This window comes from Giraffa tippelskirchi, chromosome 1 (genome assembly GCF_054371585.1).
Source record: "Giraffa tippelskirchi isolate mGirTip1 chromosome 1, T2T-mGirTip1v1.2.pri, whole genome shotgun sequence".
NCBI classification, from domain to species: domain Eukaryota; kingdom Metazoa; phylum Chordata; class Mammalia; order Artiodactyla; family Giraffidae; genus Giraffa; species Giraffa tippelskirchi.
Window position 1 is genome coordinate 148,828,727 of NC_137275.1, and position 20,207 is coordinate 148,848,933.

The 20,207-nt window shown below is 37.7% G+C and overlaps 1 protein-coding gene across 9 annotated transcripts in view; it reads left to right on the forward strand.

Moving 5' to 3' along the window:
- Window positions 1-20,207, forward strand: part of TTC39B (tetratricopeptide repeat domain 39B) — a 141,234-nt gene that overhangs the window by 89,331 nt on the left and 31,696 nt on the right. For all 9 annotated transcript variants that reach the window (XR_014056636.1, XR_014056627.1, XR_014056628.1 and 6 more), the window contains 5 exons: window positions 1,926-2,057; window positions 3,237-3,313; window positions 9,345-9,412; window positions 12,284-12,348; window positions 20,102-20,207. Coding sequence is in view for 6 of the 9 variants with exons in the window: in XM_081500038.1 (XP_081356164.1) it covers window positions 1,926-2,057; window positions 3,237-3,313; window positions 9,345-9,412; window positions 12,284-12,348; window positions 20,102-20,207 (448 nt within the window). In the remaining 3 variants the exon portion in view is untranslated. The remainder of the gene's footprint in view (window positions 1-1,925; window positions 2,058-3,236; window positions 3,314-9,344; window positions 9,413-12,283; window positions 12,349-20,101) is intronic.

Here is a 20,207-nt window from a genome sequence, read left to right on the forward strand (position 1 = left end):
AAGGAGATGGAGGGCAAGCTGAAATTTTACTGATTCCTGACGGTGATAGAACGCACATCTTTGAAAGTTCTCAACTTAAAGGTTCATATGTAGGGGACTTAAAGTAATGTGCCTCCTGAGGCCGTGGTAATTCTGAGACTTAGATGAGTTGCAATCAGTTAGCATTTCAGAGGTTCGGAACAGACAACAAAATAGATGGTGAAGCCCCTGGCCTAAGGAAGTTGCCCAGTGCTGTCTCCATCCAACACTCACATTTACTACCTTGCCTGTTGCTACCTTTTCCCCTCTGTCTTCTTTAGTCCTTCAGATCTCTGTCTCTCCATCTTCTGTCTCTGTGTCCATCTGTCTTCCTCTCTCCCTCCTTCTCGCTCTCTCCCAGTCATTCTCTCCTTATTTCCCTTCTCTTATTCTTCCTGCCTGTCTCCTGTGTTTTTTATTCAAAAAAATCTCCTTTTTTTCGCTTCCACTGACACCCAGCTGGTCATACTATGGAATGAAAGTAAACACAATCTTATATTTAGTCTAGTTTTATATCCTCTGATCTTTCTGAATGTTTCCCTTTTAAACATATGTTTTTTTTTTTTTCTTTTTTCCCACTCAAATACTTTTTTTTTTCCTCTTAGAGAAGCTTTTGGTTTGAAATGTGAGAATTACACAGCACTGTAAATCAACTATGCATGTGTGCTGCGTGCTAAGTCTCTTCAGTTGTGTCCAACTGTTTGCGACCCCATGGACTGTAGCTACCAGGCTCCTCTCTCCATGGGATTTCCCAGGCAAGAATACTGGAGTAGATTGCCATTTCCTCCTCCAGGGGATCTTCCCAGCCCAGGGATCGAACCAAGTCTCCTGTGGCTCCTGCATTGCATGCAGATTCTTTACCCATGAGCCACTGGGGAAGCCCCTGTAAATCAACTATACTTCAATACAGAATTTTTTTTTTAAAGGCGATGTTTAAAAACCACAATTACTGATTTACGTTGGGTTGCTCTTATTCCTTGCATATTGTTTGTTTGTTTTCTTTTTTGAATCAGCAGTGCTCTCACTGTTTGGAACTAACTGCAGATTCTGAAAGGATGTTTAGGCTCTTTCTAGTGGGGAAGGAATAACGTGGATTGTATTTGTTTTGCAGAGCAGCAGCCTGTTGTATATTGTATTTGAATTAAAAACAAAACCACACATTAATACTGTAAATCTTATAATTAACTAATGAATATATCTTGAGAAGTTTTGAGGAAAGAGATAGTGAGGTTTTCATAGCCTGAGAGTCTGGGTTGTGCCATCCGTTCAGACTAAATGTCCTTAAGAATTGAAGCAGTTCTTACTGATAATTTGAATCATCAAGAACTTTAATCAGGATTCCTAGATAATGAGGTGAGATTTGGTAAGAGGTCTACCATGAATTTTTGTCTGGGCCCTTTGTGGCTGACCTAACTAGTTGCCCAAATCTTGCTTCCTCATGGCCTCTGCCTGGGAGAAGGGAGGGGATGGTTAAACAAGCCTTATCTTTCATAATTTCTGTCACAAAATATATTTTCAGTGGCTTTTATTTTACACTTATTTCAGAGCTAAGGACTGCTTCTTGTACAACGGGGAAAAATTAGGATTGCTTAGAAGCATTTTCTAAGAAATGAATCGGCAGGCTGCCCCCTTGTGCTCAAACAGGGAAAAGCATATGTTGCTTTCTGCTTCAATCTGGCAAGTTTCCTGCTGCCTGCCTGGACTTGAACTGAAAAGTCCCCAGTGCTTGAGTTTTTTCCGGCATGTCTTTCGTAGTCCACGTTATTTCAGTGATCGTGGTGCGGGAATAAAAGTCGTTACTGTGAAAGTCATGCCATGGATGAACTAGAATTTCTTGTAGTTATTGTCAGATGAGACCTGAATGCTTTTCAGTTGAATTAATGCGGTCATTTCCATGTTCTTCCCAGGGCTAAGGAGAGCATGTACCATGCCTTGGGCTACAGTACTATTGTGGTGTTGCAGGCTGTCATGACCTTCGAGCAACAGGATATCCAAAACGGCATTTCTGCCATGAAGGACGCCTTACAAACCTGCCAAAAGTATGAGCTGAGTAATTAAATACTTGAGATACGCCTAAAAACCTTTCTGTCTATGTGACAAAATGTACTTTGCTTCACTGAGAGCTCTGTTGGAAGTTGGCCGTGGTTATAGAAAAGGACTTAGAGCATCAAAGCTTCCTGGCCTCCTGTACTTTTATGAGAGGTTAAAAATATTTCCCCTAAGGAATTAGACTATGATGCTGGTGTGGCTGAGCACATGGTATCCATACCTTCCTCTTTTCTTTTTGGTATTTGAGCTACAGGAAAGTGCTGAGGATTTCAGTGGGGTTAGCAGCAAGCATCTCTTGGGGTCCCCCTGGTGGAGAGGTTAGGTACTACATGTTGCCCTGGTACTCCAGGCCAACCAGGGAGCATTTTTATGTGGGAAATGCTGTAAATGCAGAAGCGGGTCTTTTATTTGACTAAATGGCCATATTTGAACAGTTTTGCGTGGTGAAAGTGACATGGAGTTTCAGTTTTGTGTGTATATGAAGCCTCTGGCAGAAGCTGTTAATTAGCATTGGTGAATTTTAACACTGAAATTATGCCCTCTTGTAATTATGTTTCTAGCCCCTCAAATGAAGAGAGTTTCCAAACACTGCGCTCTAACCCCATTCTTAACCAGTGGCAAAGTGACCCTTAGCCACAAAAACACTGATTTTAGCCATAGAGATCAGACATGTCAGAGTTAGTATTGACTATTGGTTTGGTTTAATCACTAAGTCATGTCTGACTCTTGCGACCCCATGGACTGTACCCTGCCAGGCTCCTCTGTCCATGGGGTTCTCCAGGCAAGAATACTGGAGTGGGTTGCAATTTCCTTCTCCAGGGGATCTTCCTGACCCAGGGATTGAACCTGGGTCTCTTGCACTGCAGGCAGTTTCTTTACTGACTGAGCTACCAGGAAATCTCTTAGTATTGACTGTTATGTGTAGGTTTGTCCATGCACATAAACGCGTTCAGTAAGTTTGGATTAAATGCCCACAGGGCGCCAGTGCTGGGAACTGGGTTTGCAGGTTTCAAAACAGTGGTCTCTGCCCTGCAGATTTTAGGGTTTAAAGTTCTGTTTCTGGTGACTCTTTGGTGTGATTACAACTGAAATGAATGGGAAATGAAAATGAGCTTGATTTTATTACTCTTTTCTTTCTACTTCTCAACTCTTCTACTTATTCTTTGCAGATACCGGAAGAAATGCACAGTTGTAGAGTCTTTCTCAAGTCTTCTTTCAAGAGGCTCATTGGAGCAGCTGACTGAAGGTAAGGGGCATTTAAAAGATTGGGTATTTTCCTTTCTTTGAAAAATTAAAACATGGTCATACTCATAAAATTCAACATTTAAGTGAATAATATAAGTAAATGGAATGTGTTTTTCTCTTCCCCATCATTACTCACCCTCCAGAAGTAACCACTGTTAGCAGTTGGTTTTCATGCATTGCACACTCTTCTCTGTACATATACAAATATATGCAGAATATATACATAGGATTTTTATAGTAATTCATTATTATTCATTTTTTGCAAGTATAGAAGCACATGATACACGTGCTACAATGTGATTTTTGGCATTGACTTGTTCCAGGTCAACACATATAAATTGTGCTTCATTCTACTTAATAGCCATGTAGCATTCATTAGGACCGATACCATAAATTACTTTTTCTGTATCGAAGGACAGTTAAATTGTTTTTTTCGCTATTAAAAATAATGCTGTCCTAAAATTCTGATACATATTACTTCATGCATTTTTGCTAGTATTTCATAGGATAGATTGCTAAAAGTGGAGTTACTGGGACTGAGGGTTTGAAAATAGAAAACAGTTATGGGTATCACCAATTTTTCTCCGAAGAATTAGGTCAGTTTATATTCTTATCATCCATGTGTGAGAGTTTCTGTTTTTCTATAAGCTGTTAATTTTTTTTCTCATGGTCAGTAATTTTGATACCTTTAAAATAATGATGATGTTTTACAGTATAGAAAATGTTTGGTTTGTAAACATTTAGGACTACTAGAATTCAGGAATGCCCTAAATGTGGACATTTAGGACTGTTAGAATCCAATATATCTTCAGCATGTTGATCAGATGGCTGGGAGAAATTGACTCCTTTTGCTGTTTCCTTGATGTTCCCACAGAGATTAGGGCAGAGGTTCCATGATGAGTCCTGTTATATTAGCATTATGCTCTAGTCAGAATGGGTTATAAGGAAGGAGCATCGCAATACTCCTGTAGGCGGGAAAATATCCTTCAAATGTGGCCAATGTCTAACAAAGCCTCTGTCATCTGAGGAGCACTTGTGCCTGTGCTGTCATTGTCAGAGTAGTTCTCTGGAGGAGGTAACACGAAATTGTCAAAGTAGCTGTGGCCAGTTAAGGCAAGAGCAATTCTGGATAATGCTGTCCATCATTCCCAGCGGTTGAGTCTATGCTAGACACATTTTTTAGTGTGTTTCATTGTAAAGTTTTCTTTGCTTTGTTAGAAGAATATTATCAACTTGCTATGGACTTTGGAAAACTGGGCTCATTGTGTGTGTGTGTGTGTGTGTGTGTGTGTGTGGCTCATTGTGTGTGTGTGTGTGTGTGCGCTCAGTCGCTCAGTCATCTCCAACTCTTTGTGACCCCATGGACTGTAGTCTGCCGGGCTCCTCTGTCCATGGGATTCTCCAGGCAAGAATACTGGAGTTAGTTGCCATTTCCTCCTCCAGGGCATCTTCCTGACCCAGGAATTGAACCCGTGTCTCCTGCATCTCCGGCATTGGCAGGAGGATTCTTTACTGCTGAGCCACCGGGGAAGCCCACCCTGTGTAACCGCCTTTTTATAGACTAGAAACTGAGGATCAGGGAGATTAGACAAATGGTCCAAGGCTACCCGCCTAGCAGAGCGGTGTTCAAACCTGATCTGCCTTTCCCTAAGCCACAGTTGTTTCCTCTGTTCCCTGCAACTTCTGCAGGTGGGTAGAAGCAGGCATGAAATGTTTTCACATGTGGGTGAAGGAAATGTTGAATTATTTCTGTGTTAGACATCTTAAAAATAGGTGATACTGTGTTCTTATCTCTTTATTCTGTCTTTAGGCATGGCATATTTAGAAGTATTAAAAAGTAAACAGTAATAAGATACCACTACACAGTGTCCAGGAGATGGTGAGGGACAGGGAGACCTGGCATGCTGCAGTCTGTGGGGTTGTAAAGAGTCACACACGACTGAATGACTGAACAACAACAACAACAACACAGTGTCCAAAATCCAGAACACAGAGACCAACAAATGTTGGTGACGTGGAGGGGCAGGAACACTCATTCTTGGCTAGCCAGAGTGCAAAACAATGCAGCCACTTTGGAAGATAGTATGACAGTTTCTTATAAAACTAACAGCTGAAAACTTGTGTTAACACAAAAATCTGCAAAGAAATATTTATGGCAGCTTTATTCAGAATTGCCAAAACTTGTCCTTCACTAGGTGAATGGACGAAGTATGGTATATCCAGACAGTAAAATATCATTCAGTGCTACAAAGAAATGAGCTGTCAAGCCTTGAAAAGATTCGGGGGAACCTTAAATGCATATTCCTAAGTGAAAGACACCCATCTGAAAAAGGCTACCTACTGTATGATTCTGGGAAAGGCTAAACTGTGGAGACAGTAAAAAGAGGAGTCGTTGCCAGGGGATATGGGGTGGAGGAATGATTAGGCGGAATACAGAGAGATTTTTAGGGCGTGAAATCATAATGATTAAATACATGTCATTTGTCCAAACCCATAGAATGTACAACACCAAGGGTGGACCCTAATGAGAACTATGGCAGTAATTATGTTAGTGGAGGTTCACCAGTTGTAACAAACGTGCCGCTTGGGAGAGCATGTTGATCATAGGTGAGGTTGTGCATGTTGGGGGGAGCCAGGGAGCAAGGGATATATGGGAAATCTCTCTACCGTCCCCTCAATTTTCCTGTGAACCTAAAACTGCTCAAAAAAATAAGATCTTAATTTAAAAATTATGAAAATACATCAGCCTGTGACTTTAACTATTCTGAAATAAGTTTATTTAGACTTCTATGTCTGAAAGCATGCTTAGCTAACACTTCACTGCATAATGAAGATATTTACTTCAGTGAACTAAGGAATTTATAATTAAGAGATGTTCTGGTAGGTACCTACTTGTAAATGCCAAATGTCTAATTTTGAGAGCTAAGGGCTGCCCAATATAAATCAATCCGAGTGAAGAGATAAGACTTTTATAAATTAAGTTGCATTTATTCCTAATGAATTTGGCTGTCGCTGCAATCCAAACAGACTTTGTGTTCAAGGGAGCATGTCAAAACATTGTAGATTTAGTGTGCAATTTGTTTTTCCTATAGGTAATTTCCATTTCTATCCTTGAGTGGCTGGTTGTTTGTAGGAGTAAGGATATTTAATTAAACTTTTTGTGGATTTAAGATGGGGCACACCCATTCTTCTCATGGCTGGCATATTAAATGGCTTTCAAATTGTCTTTAAAAACACATGTTTGTATACAATTCTTAGGATGTAAAAGGGATTTAATACAAAGATTCATTATATATAGAATATACAGTTCAAACTTTCTTGCCTTTTATCTCTGCCTTTGTGTTATGTCCTTTATGCTTCTCTTTGATTTGTCCATCTTTAGCTTAACTCTGATCCATCTACCCCTCTGCTCAGATCTGTGCAAGGTCTCACCATTGATGCCAGAATCTTGGCTCCCTGTCCACCAATGCCAAACACAGAGACAGTTTGGAGGAAAAAAAAGAAAGAGTATCTTTACTCTTTGCCAGTCAAAGGGAAAACACAGTAGGCTAGTGCCTTAAGAACTGTGCCCATTTCCTCAGATATAAGGAGAGGTTTTATATCCTAAGGAAAGTCTTGCATTTTTTTTTTTTTTTTTCTTTTGCAAAATTTCAAAATGGCCACAGCTGGCATCAGGTAACTCAGCAACTGGGGTTGGTCTTTTCTGAAGTTACAAGCCTGTGACCTCCTTTCTGAAAGGAAGAATGCTACAAGGGTGTTTGTTGCAGGGTGGAGGAAGAATGCCAGGTGCAGAGTATAATTCATAATACATATGGAGTCAGAGAGTAATTAGCTTTATTTAGCTTTGTAAAGGACCAGTCTAGCCACAAGTGTTTGTTAGTAGTAACAGCTAGACAGTAACCAAGATTGCTTAACTCATTCAGGCCTGTTTATATTGTTTCTCCAGCCTGTTCATCGTTTCCTTGTTTATCAGAAAAGTCTCATTTTTATTTGAGAAAGGTCTCGTTTCTACTTTTGCTGCAATATCATTGCCTGTTGAATGAAGCCCAGACTCAGATATTCAAGGTCATCCATCATTTAGCCCCGACTTCCTTTCCAGGCTCATAGCCCACACCTCCCTGTGCACACCCTGTGCTTCAGCCAGAGGCGCACCGTTGGCCTTGCCACACAGGGCGCTGTGCTCCTCCTCTCTGCTCGAGCTGGTTCTCTCCCAGCAGCAGCTTCACCACCCCCTCAACACATGCCCCAAGCCAGCCATCTGGGTTACTGAGCAGGCTTCCAAAGGGAGTCATTACTGAAAGTTCCTACTTTGTTACAAGTTTCCCTGGGAGGAGGATGTTCAAATGACTCTGTAAAAGTTACCTGTTTTTCTCCCACTGAACCAACTGAGAAAATCCAGGGGGCACCCTTTAAAGTGAGGCGTTCTGAAGGATGGAGACCCTGGCTGTTAATGCTGCCAGAATGTGCGCTGACTGCAGCTTCTCGAATTTGGCCTGTCGTGGGTTTGGCTCCATCTTACACGTGCTATTGGAGATATTCATTGACTTGTTGCTTCTTTGTCAATCAACCTTTGGAACATGAGCGTGGCAGGAAGGTGAACCAGTTTGTGAGAACAAAGTGTGTGTGTGTGTGTGTGTGTGTGTGTGTGTGTGTGAGGGAAGGTGTCCTGTGTGTGTAAGTGAAAGAAATAAAGCACTAGGTCTTATCCAGTTAGATTCAACATCATTCTGTCAACATGGAAATATCCCGTTTTTCAGTTACTTACATCACTTAAAAATGTGCTACTTTTTGAAGTTTTGTTAAAAAGCATGACATAGGCCGAGGGGAGTAATCTTAGTGGAAGTAGCTGATGCATATTGAGGGCTTACTCTGCACAGTGACTCTACAGGCAGCACCTGAATTCTTCAGCTTTGAAATAGAGATGTCATTAGCTGGACTTGAAGAATGAGGAGACCAGCAGAGGGAGGAGGGTAGCTTGCTCAAGGTTCTATAACTAGTATGTGGCAGGGCCTTTCCTACAATCCAGGCTGTTGACTACCCCAACCCCAAAGCTCATTTACTTAAATAACACACTAGTTTGTATCCTATGGCTAAAACAGTAAATTGCTGATTTTGTTTATACAAAAAAAAAAGCAACGATTTCTCCCTCCCCAGTCTCTACAGGTATCATGAACTATTTAGGAAGATAGGCCACATGTCTGGGGGCACTCTATGTGTCCAAGGGATACAGACATAGTTTTATGTAGCCCTCTTGTGAGTGCCTTGTTCCTGTGCAATGATCCAAGTAGCCTCAAACTGAGACTTCTGTGGTGGCCCAGTGGTTAAGACTCCATGCTTCCAATGCAGCGGGTATGGGTACGATCCTTGGTTGGCAAACTAAGACCCTACGTGTAGAGCAGCTGAAAACAGACACACATACCCACATGCATACACGCACAAAGTAAATAGCCCCAAACTGTGCTAGTGCTAACTTTTTTACATCAAGTCTTCCCTGAATGAGGACTCATGAGTTGGACTTGCAGGCCAGTTCTTTTTCCTAGAATCCTCAGTAATTACTGCTTTCTCTTCAAGTTGATAGTGTGCCTAACTATTGTCATGACCATCATGCCTTCATAATATTTTTGATGTTAGAATTAGTATATTCAAGTTAGTTTTTCAATCCATCCCTGTGGTAGACTTGAAGTTCCCCATTAAGTTACAAAAACTAGTCGTTTTCTTTTTTCCCAAAAAGTGCTTTTCCATTTTGGTTTCCTCCTGTGAGCTGAGTTTGGGTCTCTGACACCAAGGGCCTGACTCTTGGCAGTTATATGTGAATCGAGCCAAACAGATGATTTTCCCGAAGTCACACATTCTGGAAAAAATCTTGCTGAGGCCCTGAGAACTGAGGTCATCATTCCACTTCTATGCAATCACGAAGCAACCTAGGTTTTTATGTCCTCTCTGGGCTCATTTATCTGTCTTTTCTGAATATCTCAGAGCAATTACTGTGGGTGTGGGATTTTCCTTAATATACTTTTATTTGTTTTTAATAGAGGAAATGCATGCTGAAATCTGTTATGCCGAGTGCCTCCTACAGAAAGCAGCCCTCACGTTTGTGCAGGTAATGAACATTTGGCTTAGAATCAGTGTCACCCGGGAAGCCTGCAAAGTACGACAAAGAAAAAAATGCGGCTCATTCTGTGTCAGTACTTCAGTTATTTCAACTTAGAGTTATAATGAAAGGTATTTGTTATTGCTCCTAAACTTTGGCTGAAAGAAGACCCTGGGGGATCTTTTTTTCCTACTTGAATGCACCTAAAAGACGCTGTTTTGAACTTCAATCTGTTGGGAACCACTGCCTTTTAAAGAAGCTGTTTTGCACCTGCCACACCTAATTTCAGGATGCGTCTCTGTGTGAAAATTGTGAGGTTATGCCTCTGTGCGCTTGCTAATGGTGGAGGGCTGCACACAGGGGTGACTGGCTTCAGCATCTTTGGCTGTTCCCTTCTTGCGCCAGATGCTTCAGCAAAGCTCAGTTATGCATGTAGACCTCAGATTTTATTTCCCTGCTATTTGTATTCTCATCCCCTTTTATTTCTTCTTTTGGAAGAGCAGTTGGAAGAAGTCACTAAACAAAACAATGACTTTTTCTCAGGGGCATTTAAGTTTCACCTCTAAGATTTCTTATCACCAGTACCTGGCCTGTCATTGTAGCTTCCAGTTCTTCTAGAAAAAAATACGAATTTTAACAGGTGGCTATGGGGTCGCACCGAGTCGGACACGACTGAAGCGACTTAGCAGCAGCAGCAGCAGCAGTGATGGATACAGTGGAGTAGAAGTGGGGTGGAGATGGTAAGGGGGCAGAAACTCAACTAAGATGGAAAAAGTCTTCCTCGATTTCAATGCGTTACATCGAACTGAGAGTGATTTCCTCTTTTTCTGGAGGTTGACTGACCTGATAGGTTGGAGTCTGGTTAAGGAAAATTAAATCAATCTGGTCTATGACCCTGTTTCCTAAAACTCTACATATTATGACGCCTGAAGCAGTCTCACTGCCTTAGTATACATAAGGCTAGTTACAGAGGCCCCAGGTTTTTTTTTTTTTTTTAATGTGTTTTTCAAATGGGAATTTGACAGTAAAATCTTTGATTCAAAGGGTTTTAAAAAAAATGTTTAGGAGCTTGTAACTCAACATCTGGGAGATACCCATGGCTCTTCCCTCTTCCTCATGCCTCCATGTCCAGCCAGGCTCAGGACTGTGCTGTTTCACCTTTTGAAGGTTTATCAGCCCCATCTCTTCTTCTTTATTCTGACCGTAATTGTTCATGACAACCTAGGGGCCCTTGGTCCGTAGTTTCTCTTCCCTCCAGTTCACTCTCCATTGTGCCATTGTGCACCCGCTCCAAGCTGAGCATCTCGCCTGCCCCTGTCTTGGCTTCAGCATTTAGTCGCCCTCATTGACAATGGCAGTGGTTCTGTGTCAGAATATCACAAGTGGGGAAGGCTTTTTAAAACTCAACTGGCATCTCTCCCAGTTCCCTACTCCCCTCTTACCGACATCCTCGCCTGCTGGTGGCGTCCTTGAGTGGCACCAGTACAAGTAGCTTTCTTACTCCTTAGTCATTCCCTGCTTTGAAATAGATTTCGGTAGCAGTGCTGTGCTATATAAGCACAGATGGCCTAGCCAAGCACACCATGATCTTTAATGCTTCCTTGCCTTTTCTCCTGAAAGGTTTTTTTTTTTTTTTGCTTGCAAAGTTCATATCTGCCTTCTCTTCCTTTATCTGGTTATTTCCTAATTTTTTTTTTTTAATGCTTCAAGCACTGGTGCTTCCAGGAAGCTTTTGGACCTCTTCACATCCCAGCCCACCTCTGTGCTGTTGTGGCAGCCTGTGCACGTCTGCATCCGTGTGTGCATGTCTCCATCCCTTAGCGCATTGTGTTTGCTTTTGTCTCATTTTGCAACTAGGTGCCTGCTATAAAATAGGCATTCAGAAAATGTTTGGTGAATCATTAAATAGTCTTATTGGAAGCAGATTTTATTCCAATTGAAGAAATTCTCTCCTGGCCACTATTGGAACTTGTGTAATTGTAAGCTACCTTAAAATCAGAAAATGAGCATTTAAATTCCATAGTGAATTTTACATTTATTGATTCTTTTAATAATTTAAGTATTTAAGCAAGTGATGAAATTAACAAACTAAAATCAGTTTTTTTCTGGCTTCGGAAGGATGCTAAAGTGCACAGGAAATAAATACCAGAGCATGTTTCTGTTATTAACGGGTTAGAAAAGCATTCTCCATTAGCACCATCTATTAGGGTAACATCTTTAAAGCAGTCATTTTATATACTTTATTAAGAGACTCTTAGAATCCTAGAATGCTCACTCTAAAAAGGTCATTCATTTAGGCCAGTTGCCTCAGTTGCATGGTTGATGACCATCAGGCAAAGAGAACGAACAAAATTCCCAAACAAAATTTCATGCTAATGATAACAAATTTAGAATCCAGATCAGTTATTTTTGGTCTGGAAATGTATACGAATGAAATTCACAATTCTAAATAGACGGCCTGCTAAAGTACCCTCTAATGAAGAACCATAATCCCATTACTTGGAGTATGACAGACAGGAAAGTCCTTGGAGCAGCAATTTTGAATTCCGTTGAACCTAAAAGAAAATTGCTCAGTAGTTGATGTTTATTGAAGTAGGTTTGGACTAACTCTATGGCCCCTGATTGGTGAGGATTACTTTCTTAGTTACATCCTTAAAGTTACGCAAGGATTTAAAAATTGTTTCCTTTTTGTTGTCCTCTTAAGTTGGAAGAAAGATGACCAAAAAAGGCATTTCATATGTAAAGCAAGAAGAATATTTTAATTTAAAAATCATGTCCTCAAAAGATAGTGTTTTGTTCTAATCATGCAGCTACACAGCTGTGGGACAGTCTAAGAATCATTTGCCTAATGATCTAATTATGTAATTGAATTGTTTTCAGGATGAAAATATGATCAACTTCATCAAAGGTGGACTCAAAATTAGAACAAGTTACCAAATATATAAGTAAGTTAAAAATTAAGATTGATGAAAAATCTTATGATAAGGTTTGTACCTTTATGACCACCTTCTTGTGGTTTTTAAATAGTTCTTGTATTATATACCACTTTGTGCTTTAAAGTTCTTTAATAAGTGTGACTAGATTTTTAAAATTTAGTGTTGGTAAAAATGCACTTGATTTTTGACTTACTGAGTGTGTTTTCAATGCTAAAGGACAACAGAATAAATGCAGTTTTAAGAGAAAAATAGCTGGAAAGTACTTACATAAGTTCTGATTAGATAATCTTAGTTTCTCTCTCCTAAAAACAATTTGTAAATTAAAAATGGCAGGTATATATAGGTATGTCTTTGGTTCAGACTCTGAAACAACACTGTCCCATTGAATTTCTACAGTGATGCAGATGTCAGTTAGAGTGGACCATAGTGTCATTCACGTATCTTCTGTGTCTTTACTGGTGTTTATCTAGTTGTCCTATCTTTTGTTAAAAATCTTCAGCTTTGATTCTGGAGTCATCCATTTCTCCCTTTAGTTCTGTCACTCTTTGCTTGTAGAACCTTTGTTATTGGACTTATATATTTTTAAATTGTTTATCTCCTAATAAAGTAACCTTTTTTATCATTATAAAATGTTCCTATTTAACTCCTTACGCTATTCCTTGTCTTGAAATCTGTTTTGTCTGATATTAATAAAGCTACTCATGCTTTTTGGTAATTAGTGTTTGTGTGGCATATATTCTTTTGCTTTAAATCTATCTTTGTTTTTATATTTAAATTACATTTTTTTGGTAAATATGTTTAATTGGGTCTTACTTTTTTATTCAGTATAACAGTTAATATGTTTGCACTTGTGACTGCTGTTTTGCTTTTTTTTCTTTACCTTATTTTCTCCCCTCTTTATTTTTCTGCCTTCTTTTGCTTTAATTAAATATATATATATATATTCCAGTAGAATCCCTCTATTATTTTCTGAGCTATAGCCCTTTTAATTTTTCTTAAGTGTTTGCTGTAATGATTATAATATCCTTCTTAACTTATCATAGTCAAGTTAGAGTTAATATTGTACTATTGCACATAAAATAGAAGAAACTTACCAAAGTATAGTTTTACTTACCACCTTTAGTCTTTTATACTATTCTTACAGTAGTACATTTACGTGTATTATAAACCCCACAATGTAGTGGAACCTTTGCTTTAAACAGATTTATGTCATAGCCCCCACTGTTAAACCAATATTTACCATTTTTGATGTTCTTCATTCATTCCTGTCTAATTTCAGAATGAAGCATTTCTTTTAGAATTTCTTATAATTCATATCCACTTTCAACAACTCTATTTTATTTATCTGAAAATGTCTTTATTTTTTGCCTTCATTTTTGCAGGCTGTTTTTGCTCAGTATAGTATTTTTGAGTTAAAAGATTTTCCTTTTTTCTTTTCTTCTTTCACTCCTTAAAAACTATCAGTTGTTGTATTGGGTTGGCCAAAAAGGCCATTCAGTTTTTTCTGTATGGATTTCTTATGGAGAAACCTGAGTTAACTTTTTGGCCAACCCAATATCATGGTCTCTATTGTTTCTGATCATAAGTCAGCTGTTATTTTTTTGTTATTCTTCCCCTGTCTGTAATGTGTCATTTCTTCTGGATACTTTGAAGACTCATATCTTTGACTGATGTGCTTAAGTGTGGCTTTGGGAACCATGTAGCTATTATTTCTTCAAATATTTTTTCTCTGCTACATTCTCACTCTTCTTCTTCTGAGACTCCAATTACATGTCAGCCTGATTTTGTTCAATAGGTCACTGAAAAATTTTTTTTCAGATTAGATATTATCTCAACATTTGGGTTGTCTTGGGGTCAATATCTACTGCCTGCTTTTTCTCTTGACTATATGTCAAGAGAAATTCAAATCAGTAATTTTTTGATTGAATACTAGATAGTGATTCATTGTAAAAGACTTTAGGTTCTGTTATCTTTCTCAGAAGAATGCTGATTTTTGTTCTGGGAAGCATTTAACTTGACTAGACTTAGAGTCCATACTCTTACTCCCTGCTAGTGGACAACATCTGAGATCATGATTCCGTTACTTATTTTCTCTTGTTTTTGCTTTTCTTTGGAGTTTCACCAGTTCTCACATAGTTCATAAATTTGAGTTGAGTTTTAACACTGGTTTTGGCATTTCCATCCTACGTGGTTCATCTCTATCTGAAAATTTCCCCGTTACCTTGCAGCCGTTCTGGCGGATTTGAACTTTGTACTGTTTTTTTAAGCCAATAAGACTATAGCTTTCTGTGTAAGTTCTAGGCACCCCACGCTGAGTGTACTGGGGAGTACTTTCAAATGACTAGTCATATAAACATAAAGTATCTTTAAGAGTTGTTCCCTTGTTTCAAAGTTTAACTCTTCTCTAGCTTCCCACTACTTTTTTTTTTTTAAGTTTCTAGTGTCTGCAAATATATTTTAAACATGTGTTTCGCATTTTGTTAAGAATTTATAATTGTTATCTGTGGGAGGGTTAATTTAATTTAAGCCACTCTGCCATTACTAGAAGCAGAACCAACATTTAGTCTTTTAAGAGATGCTTTTACCTGAAATGATTTCATAAAATTATATCCCATTTGAAATCCTGGAGGAAGCAGGTGAACTTTGGGAACCTGATGTATTGTTTTTAGTTTTCCTTTTGAAATATATTTTAGAAGATACAAAAGAATGTTAAAGAATTGCTTGATTTTTCAGCCATCAAAACTTAAAATCTGAAGGAGTTTAAATAGTCTTGTAATGGCTCAGAAATTATGTATCAGTGGAATCAAACATAAGACCTTGAAACTCTGTGTGTTCATGCACTTCTGTGCACACTCACACAGATTTATTTGGGAATTCAAAGCTTACTAAAAAACCTATATATATATAAGTCTCTTTAAGAACAGTGGGGAAAGATGGGTTTGATTTATTGGTTTAATAAATGGTTTTGGGAAAATTGACTCTTCATTTTGGAGAAAAGACTATATAAAGGATACACTATATAGATTTAGTATTAAAATATTTTTAGAAGGATACAGGCAAAAACATAGGAAAGTCTTTTTATAGTCCTAAAGCACAAAGGCCTTTAAACTTTTTAAAAAATTTTTAATAAAATTTTTGTTTTATTTAAAAAATTTTTACTTGGAAATAATTTCTGAATTTTTATATAGTCTTCTAATATACAATTATTAGCATCTTATAGAACCACAGTATAATGATTAAAATCAGGAAACTAACATTGGTGCAATATTATTAACTACTTTATTGACTTGACTCAAGTTTTTCTAACTGTCCCACCAGCGTCCTTATTCTAGTTCAGGATCCACTCCAGGATCCTGGATGTTGCATTCAGTTGTTACATCTCCTTAGTCTGTTTTAATCTGAAAGAGCCCCTCAGTCTTTTTCTGCAAGACCTTGACATTTTTGAAGAATACTTGGCAGTTATTTTTAAGACCGTCTCTCAAGGTGGACTTATCTAATGTTGCTTCATGATTAAGTTCAGATCAATCTATGGCAACAATACCATAGAAGTGATGTTGTATCCTTCTCATTGCTTCATAGCAGTAGATGTTTTTGTTCAGTTGCTTAGTTGTGTCCGACTCTTTGCAACCACATGGACTTTAGCACCCCAGGTTTCCCTGTCCTTTACTATCTCCTGGAGTTTGCTCAAACTCATGTCCATTGAGTTGGTGATGCCATCCAACCATCTCATCCTCTGTCACCCTTTTCTCCCCCTGCCCTTAATCTTTCCCAGCATCAGGGTCTTTTCCAGTGGGTCAGTTCTTTGCATCAGGTGGCCAAAGTCTTAGAGCTTCAGCATCAGTCCTTCCAGTGAATATTCAGGGTTGATTTCCTTTAGGATTGACTGGTTTGATCTCCTTGCGGTCCAAGGGACTCTCAAGAGTCTTTTCCAGCACCACAGTTCAAAAGCATCAGTTTTTCAGCGTTCAGCCTTCTTTACGGTCCAGCTCTCACATCCATACATGACTACTGGAAAAACCTGACATCAATTTCAGAAGTCTTTTAAAGTGTGTCATAAAATCAGAAAGCATAAAAGATTGACTTGACCAAATAAACATTTAAATTTTTATCATGGCAAAAATACCCCATAATAAAAATTACAAATGGAAATATGATATAAATGACTGAGGGCAAATGACAGTATTAGAAACTCATAGGTTGGTGGGAGTCTAAACTGACAGTTTTTATGGAGGATGTTCTGGCAGTATATATCAAAATCAAGAATATGTGTCACTTTTGATCTCAGCAGTTCTTTTTCTAAGAAGTTATCCTAAGAACAGTTAGGATGCTATAACTATAGTTCTAGTACTTGATATAGGAAAAGTATTTGATGAATGTGTAAGAAGACTCTTAGCAGCATTGTTTATAATATGGAAAATTTTGAAACAACTTGAAAATTTAAGAATAGGAATTTGGTTAATTAAATCATTCCATGGAATGGAATAATACACTTTGTTATAGAATAAGATAACTTTCATGCATTTTCATGGAAAATTGTCAATATAACCCATAAAATTGTACGTAGAATGTGATCCCATTTGTGATTTTTTAATTAAAAATATATTTTACTGACTGAAACTGATCAGTATATTCTTTAAAAAAGAATATTCTTTAAAAAATTAAATTATAAGTTAAAACAGAAGTTTTAGTCTTTAAGGATAAAAAAATGCATATAAAACTTGATCTTATAGCAAGCTTTGGTTTGTATAAGTTGATGAGACTTAAAATCATGTAATTAAAGTTAAAATCATGTAATTTTTTTATTCTGGTGTTTTTTTTTTTTTTAATTTTTTTGACTATGGCACGTGGGATCTTAGTTCTTTGATCAGGCATGTTCCCTGCAGTGGAAGTACAGAGTCTTAACAGTGGACCACCAGGGAAGTCCCCATTTGTGTGTTTTAAAGATTCCATTCTTAGTAAAGCATAAAAACAACTAGAAAATTATATACCAGACTATTAACAGTGACCACCTCTCTGTGGGATTGTTGTGTAGGGATACTTAGGCTGTCTCCATATTATCTGAACATTTTTGTAATAATCATATATTTTCAGCAAATAGATCATTTACATATAAAAGAACTCTGAGTATCATATTTGTATCCTGCCCTTCTGTTGATATTTTGACATTTGAGTTTTTTATGCAAGTATACAAGCATATATAATTATCTTTTTATATAATGAAATTGTATGCCTTTTGTCATTTGGAAATTTCCTTTTTCACTTAATGTCAGAAAATGTTAGGTCATTAAATATTTTTAATTCATCATGGCTTTTAATGGGTCAATAGTGTTCCATTGTGTGGATGTGCCACATGTGTATGTATGAATGTATGCATGCATTCAACTGTCTTCTTAACTAATTTCCTGTTGTTGCCTGCTTTAATTTGTTTATAAGTTTTCATCATAGGTAGTAATACAATATCTTACCTTATAGGTCAAGTTTTATGTATCCATGCTATTTTCTTAGAATAAAATTAGATATATTGATTCAAAGATACCATTGTGTGTAAGATTTCTGCTATATATTGCAAAATTACTCTGAAGAATAATTGGGTTGGCAGACTTTTTCTTAAAATACCAAACAGTAAGTGTTTAGGCTTGTGGGCCATAAAATCTCTGTCCCAACTACTCAGCTCTATGACTGCAGGGTATAAGCAGCCATAGACTATAAGTAAATGGGTGTGAGGACTTCCCTGGTGGTCCAGTGATTAAGACTCTGTTCTTCCACTGCAAGGGGCACAGGTTTGATCCCTGGTCGGGGAACTAGGATCCTGCATGTCGTGTCACCAAAAAAAAATTGAATAAAAAGCAAATCACAATATTAAAAAATAGATGTGGCTACATTCCAATATTTGCCAACCTCTTTACTACAAATACATTCATTTATCATAAATAAATGAATGAGTCTATTTGTTCTTACCTTTGCCAGCCCTGGTTTTCCATTTAAAAAATTAAAATAATGCTTTTTATCACAAAAGATATATATTTTAGAAAATAGGAAAATGTAGATGAGCAAATATTAAAATACACACACATATACCCCATGTACTTAACATCTAGTAATTATGATTGTTAATACCTTAATATATACTTTTTCAGAATATTTTCTACATGAATCTAAAGATATATATATATAGAAAACCAAAATGAGATCACTCATATGTACAGTTTTATAACTTGCTTTTGTAGTTAATGATCTTTTCTTTTTCATGTCAACAAATCTTCATTTCATATTCAATCCATCGTCAAATATTCAATCCATCTTCAAATTTTTTCAGTTTGTCCCCAATCTCTTTTACTTCTGGAATGTCAACACCTTGGTCCAACCCAAGACTGTCTTGTGCATTCAGTGTTTATGTTCATTAAATATATCTTATTATACAAGAGTTTCTATATTCATGTCAGTTGTGGAAAAGCCCAATCCAGTTGTCCTGTAGTTGTATACGCACAGCTTTGTTTGATGGCTTCCTTGAGTTTTAGTTTAGCTTGTTCTCTCTTAGTCAGTTCAGGCTGCCATAATAGAATATCATACACTGAATGACTTAAGCAACAGAAACTTATTTCTTCACAGTTCTGAAGGTTGGAAGTCCAAGATCTGGGCACCAGCATATCAGGTTCTAGTGAGGGTTCTCTTTTTGGCTTGCAGACAGCCACCTTCTCGTTCTTTCCTCACAAGGCAGAGAGAGAGATTCCACTTACAGTGACCTCATTTAATCTTAATTACCTCCTAAAATCTTTTATTTCCAAATATAGTCACACTTTGGGAGGGGGGCACAGTTAGGAGGTCAACATATGGATTTGGGGGAAATATAATTCAGTTGATAGCATTTCTCTAGCTCCTTATATTTCCTATAAACTAGAAATTAGATATATAGGCTTACTAGATTCAACTTAGATGAATTTGGTTAGAATATATCATAAATGAAATTGCATTCTTTATAATTGCATCACATCAGGTGATATGTAATATCTGGCTATTTCTTATTACTTTAAAAATATATATCTGTCAATTTGATAAACAATTTCTGGTTGTTGCCAATTTTTACATCACTATTTTCATCTGCATTTCTCTGATGAATACAGATGAAATACTTTCTGCATTCAAGATATGAAGGGAAAGGGAGAAATGAATAGAAAGTAATTAAAGTGAAAAGTCAGAAAGATTGGCTTGGGTGAGGCGAGAAAATTAAGAAGAAAGTTGCAGGCATTTGTGGTGGACTTTACTTTCCTCTTTCAATCTTTCCTAGTTCCAAGTTCTTTAGTTGGTCTATTTGAGGCCATAGTGATCACACTGAAATTCAGCTCTTTTTGTCAGTAGCACCTCAGGTACTCAGTGGAATGTAGGTTGCTAAAGGGTGCACAGCAGCTGAGAGGCTGAGCATTCTTAGAAAATCTTCTGTAACACATTGCTGAGAAACTGGGAGCTCACCGTCCTGAGGTTCTATGGCTCCCGAGTCATGCCTGCTGGTATTTGAATCCTCTTGTGCTTTAAGTGCAGAAAGATTTATCCTGATAAACCATGTAGAAATGAGTGTGTCATTTTTCTTTAATGATGATTACCTGGTAGCATTAAGAGTAAACTCAGCATAGCATCATCCACTTAAAAATTCTCCAGTGTTTTGGCTAATGACATCTATCTTATGGTACTTAAATGCAAAATTTGACTTAACATTAATTTTCAGTGTCATAGTAAACTTATAGTATAACTGTTTTCTTTAATCCAGAGAATGTCTTTCAATCCTGCACGTCATTCAGAAGAACAAAGTTGAGCAACAATTCTTCTACGAGTTTGAAGGGGGTGTCAAGCTTGGAATAGGGGCCTTTAATTTG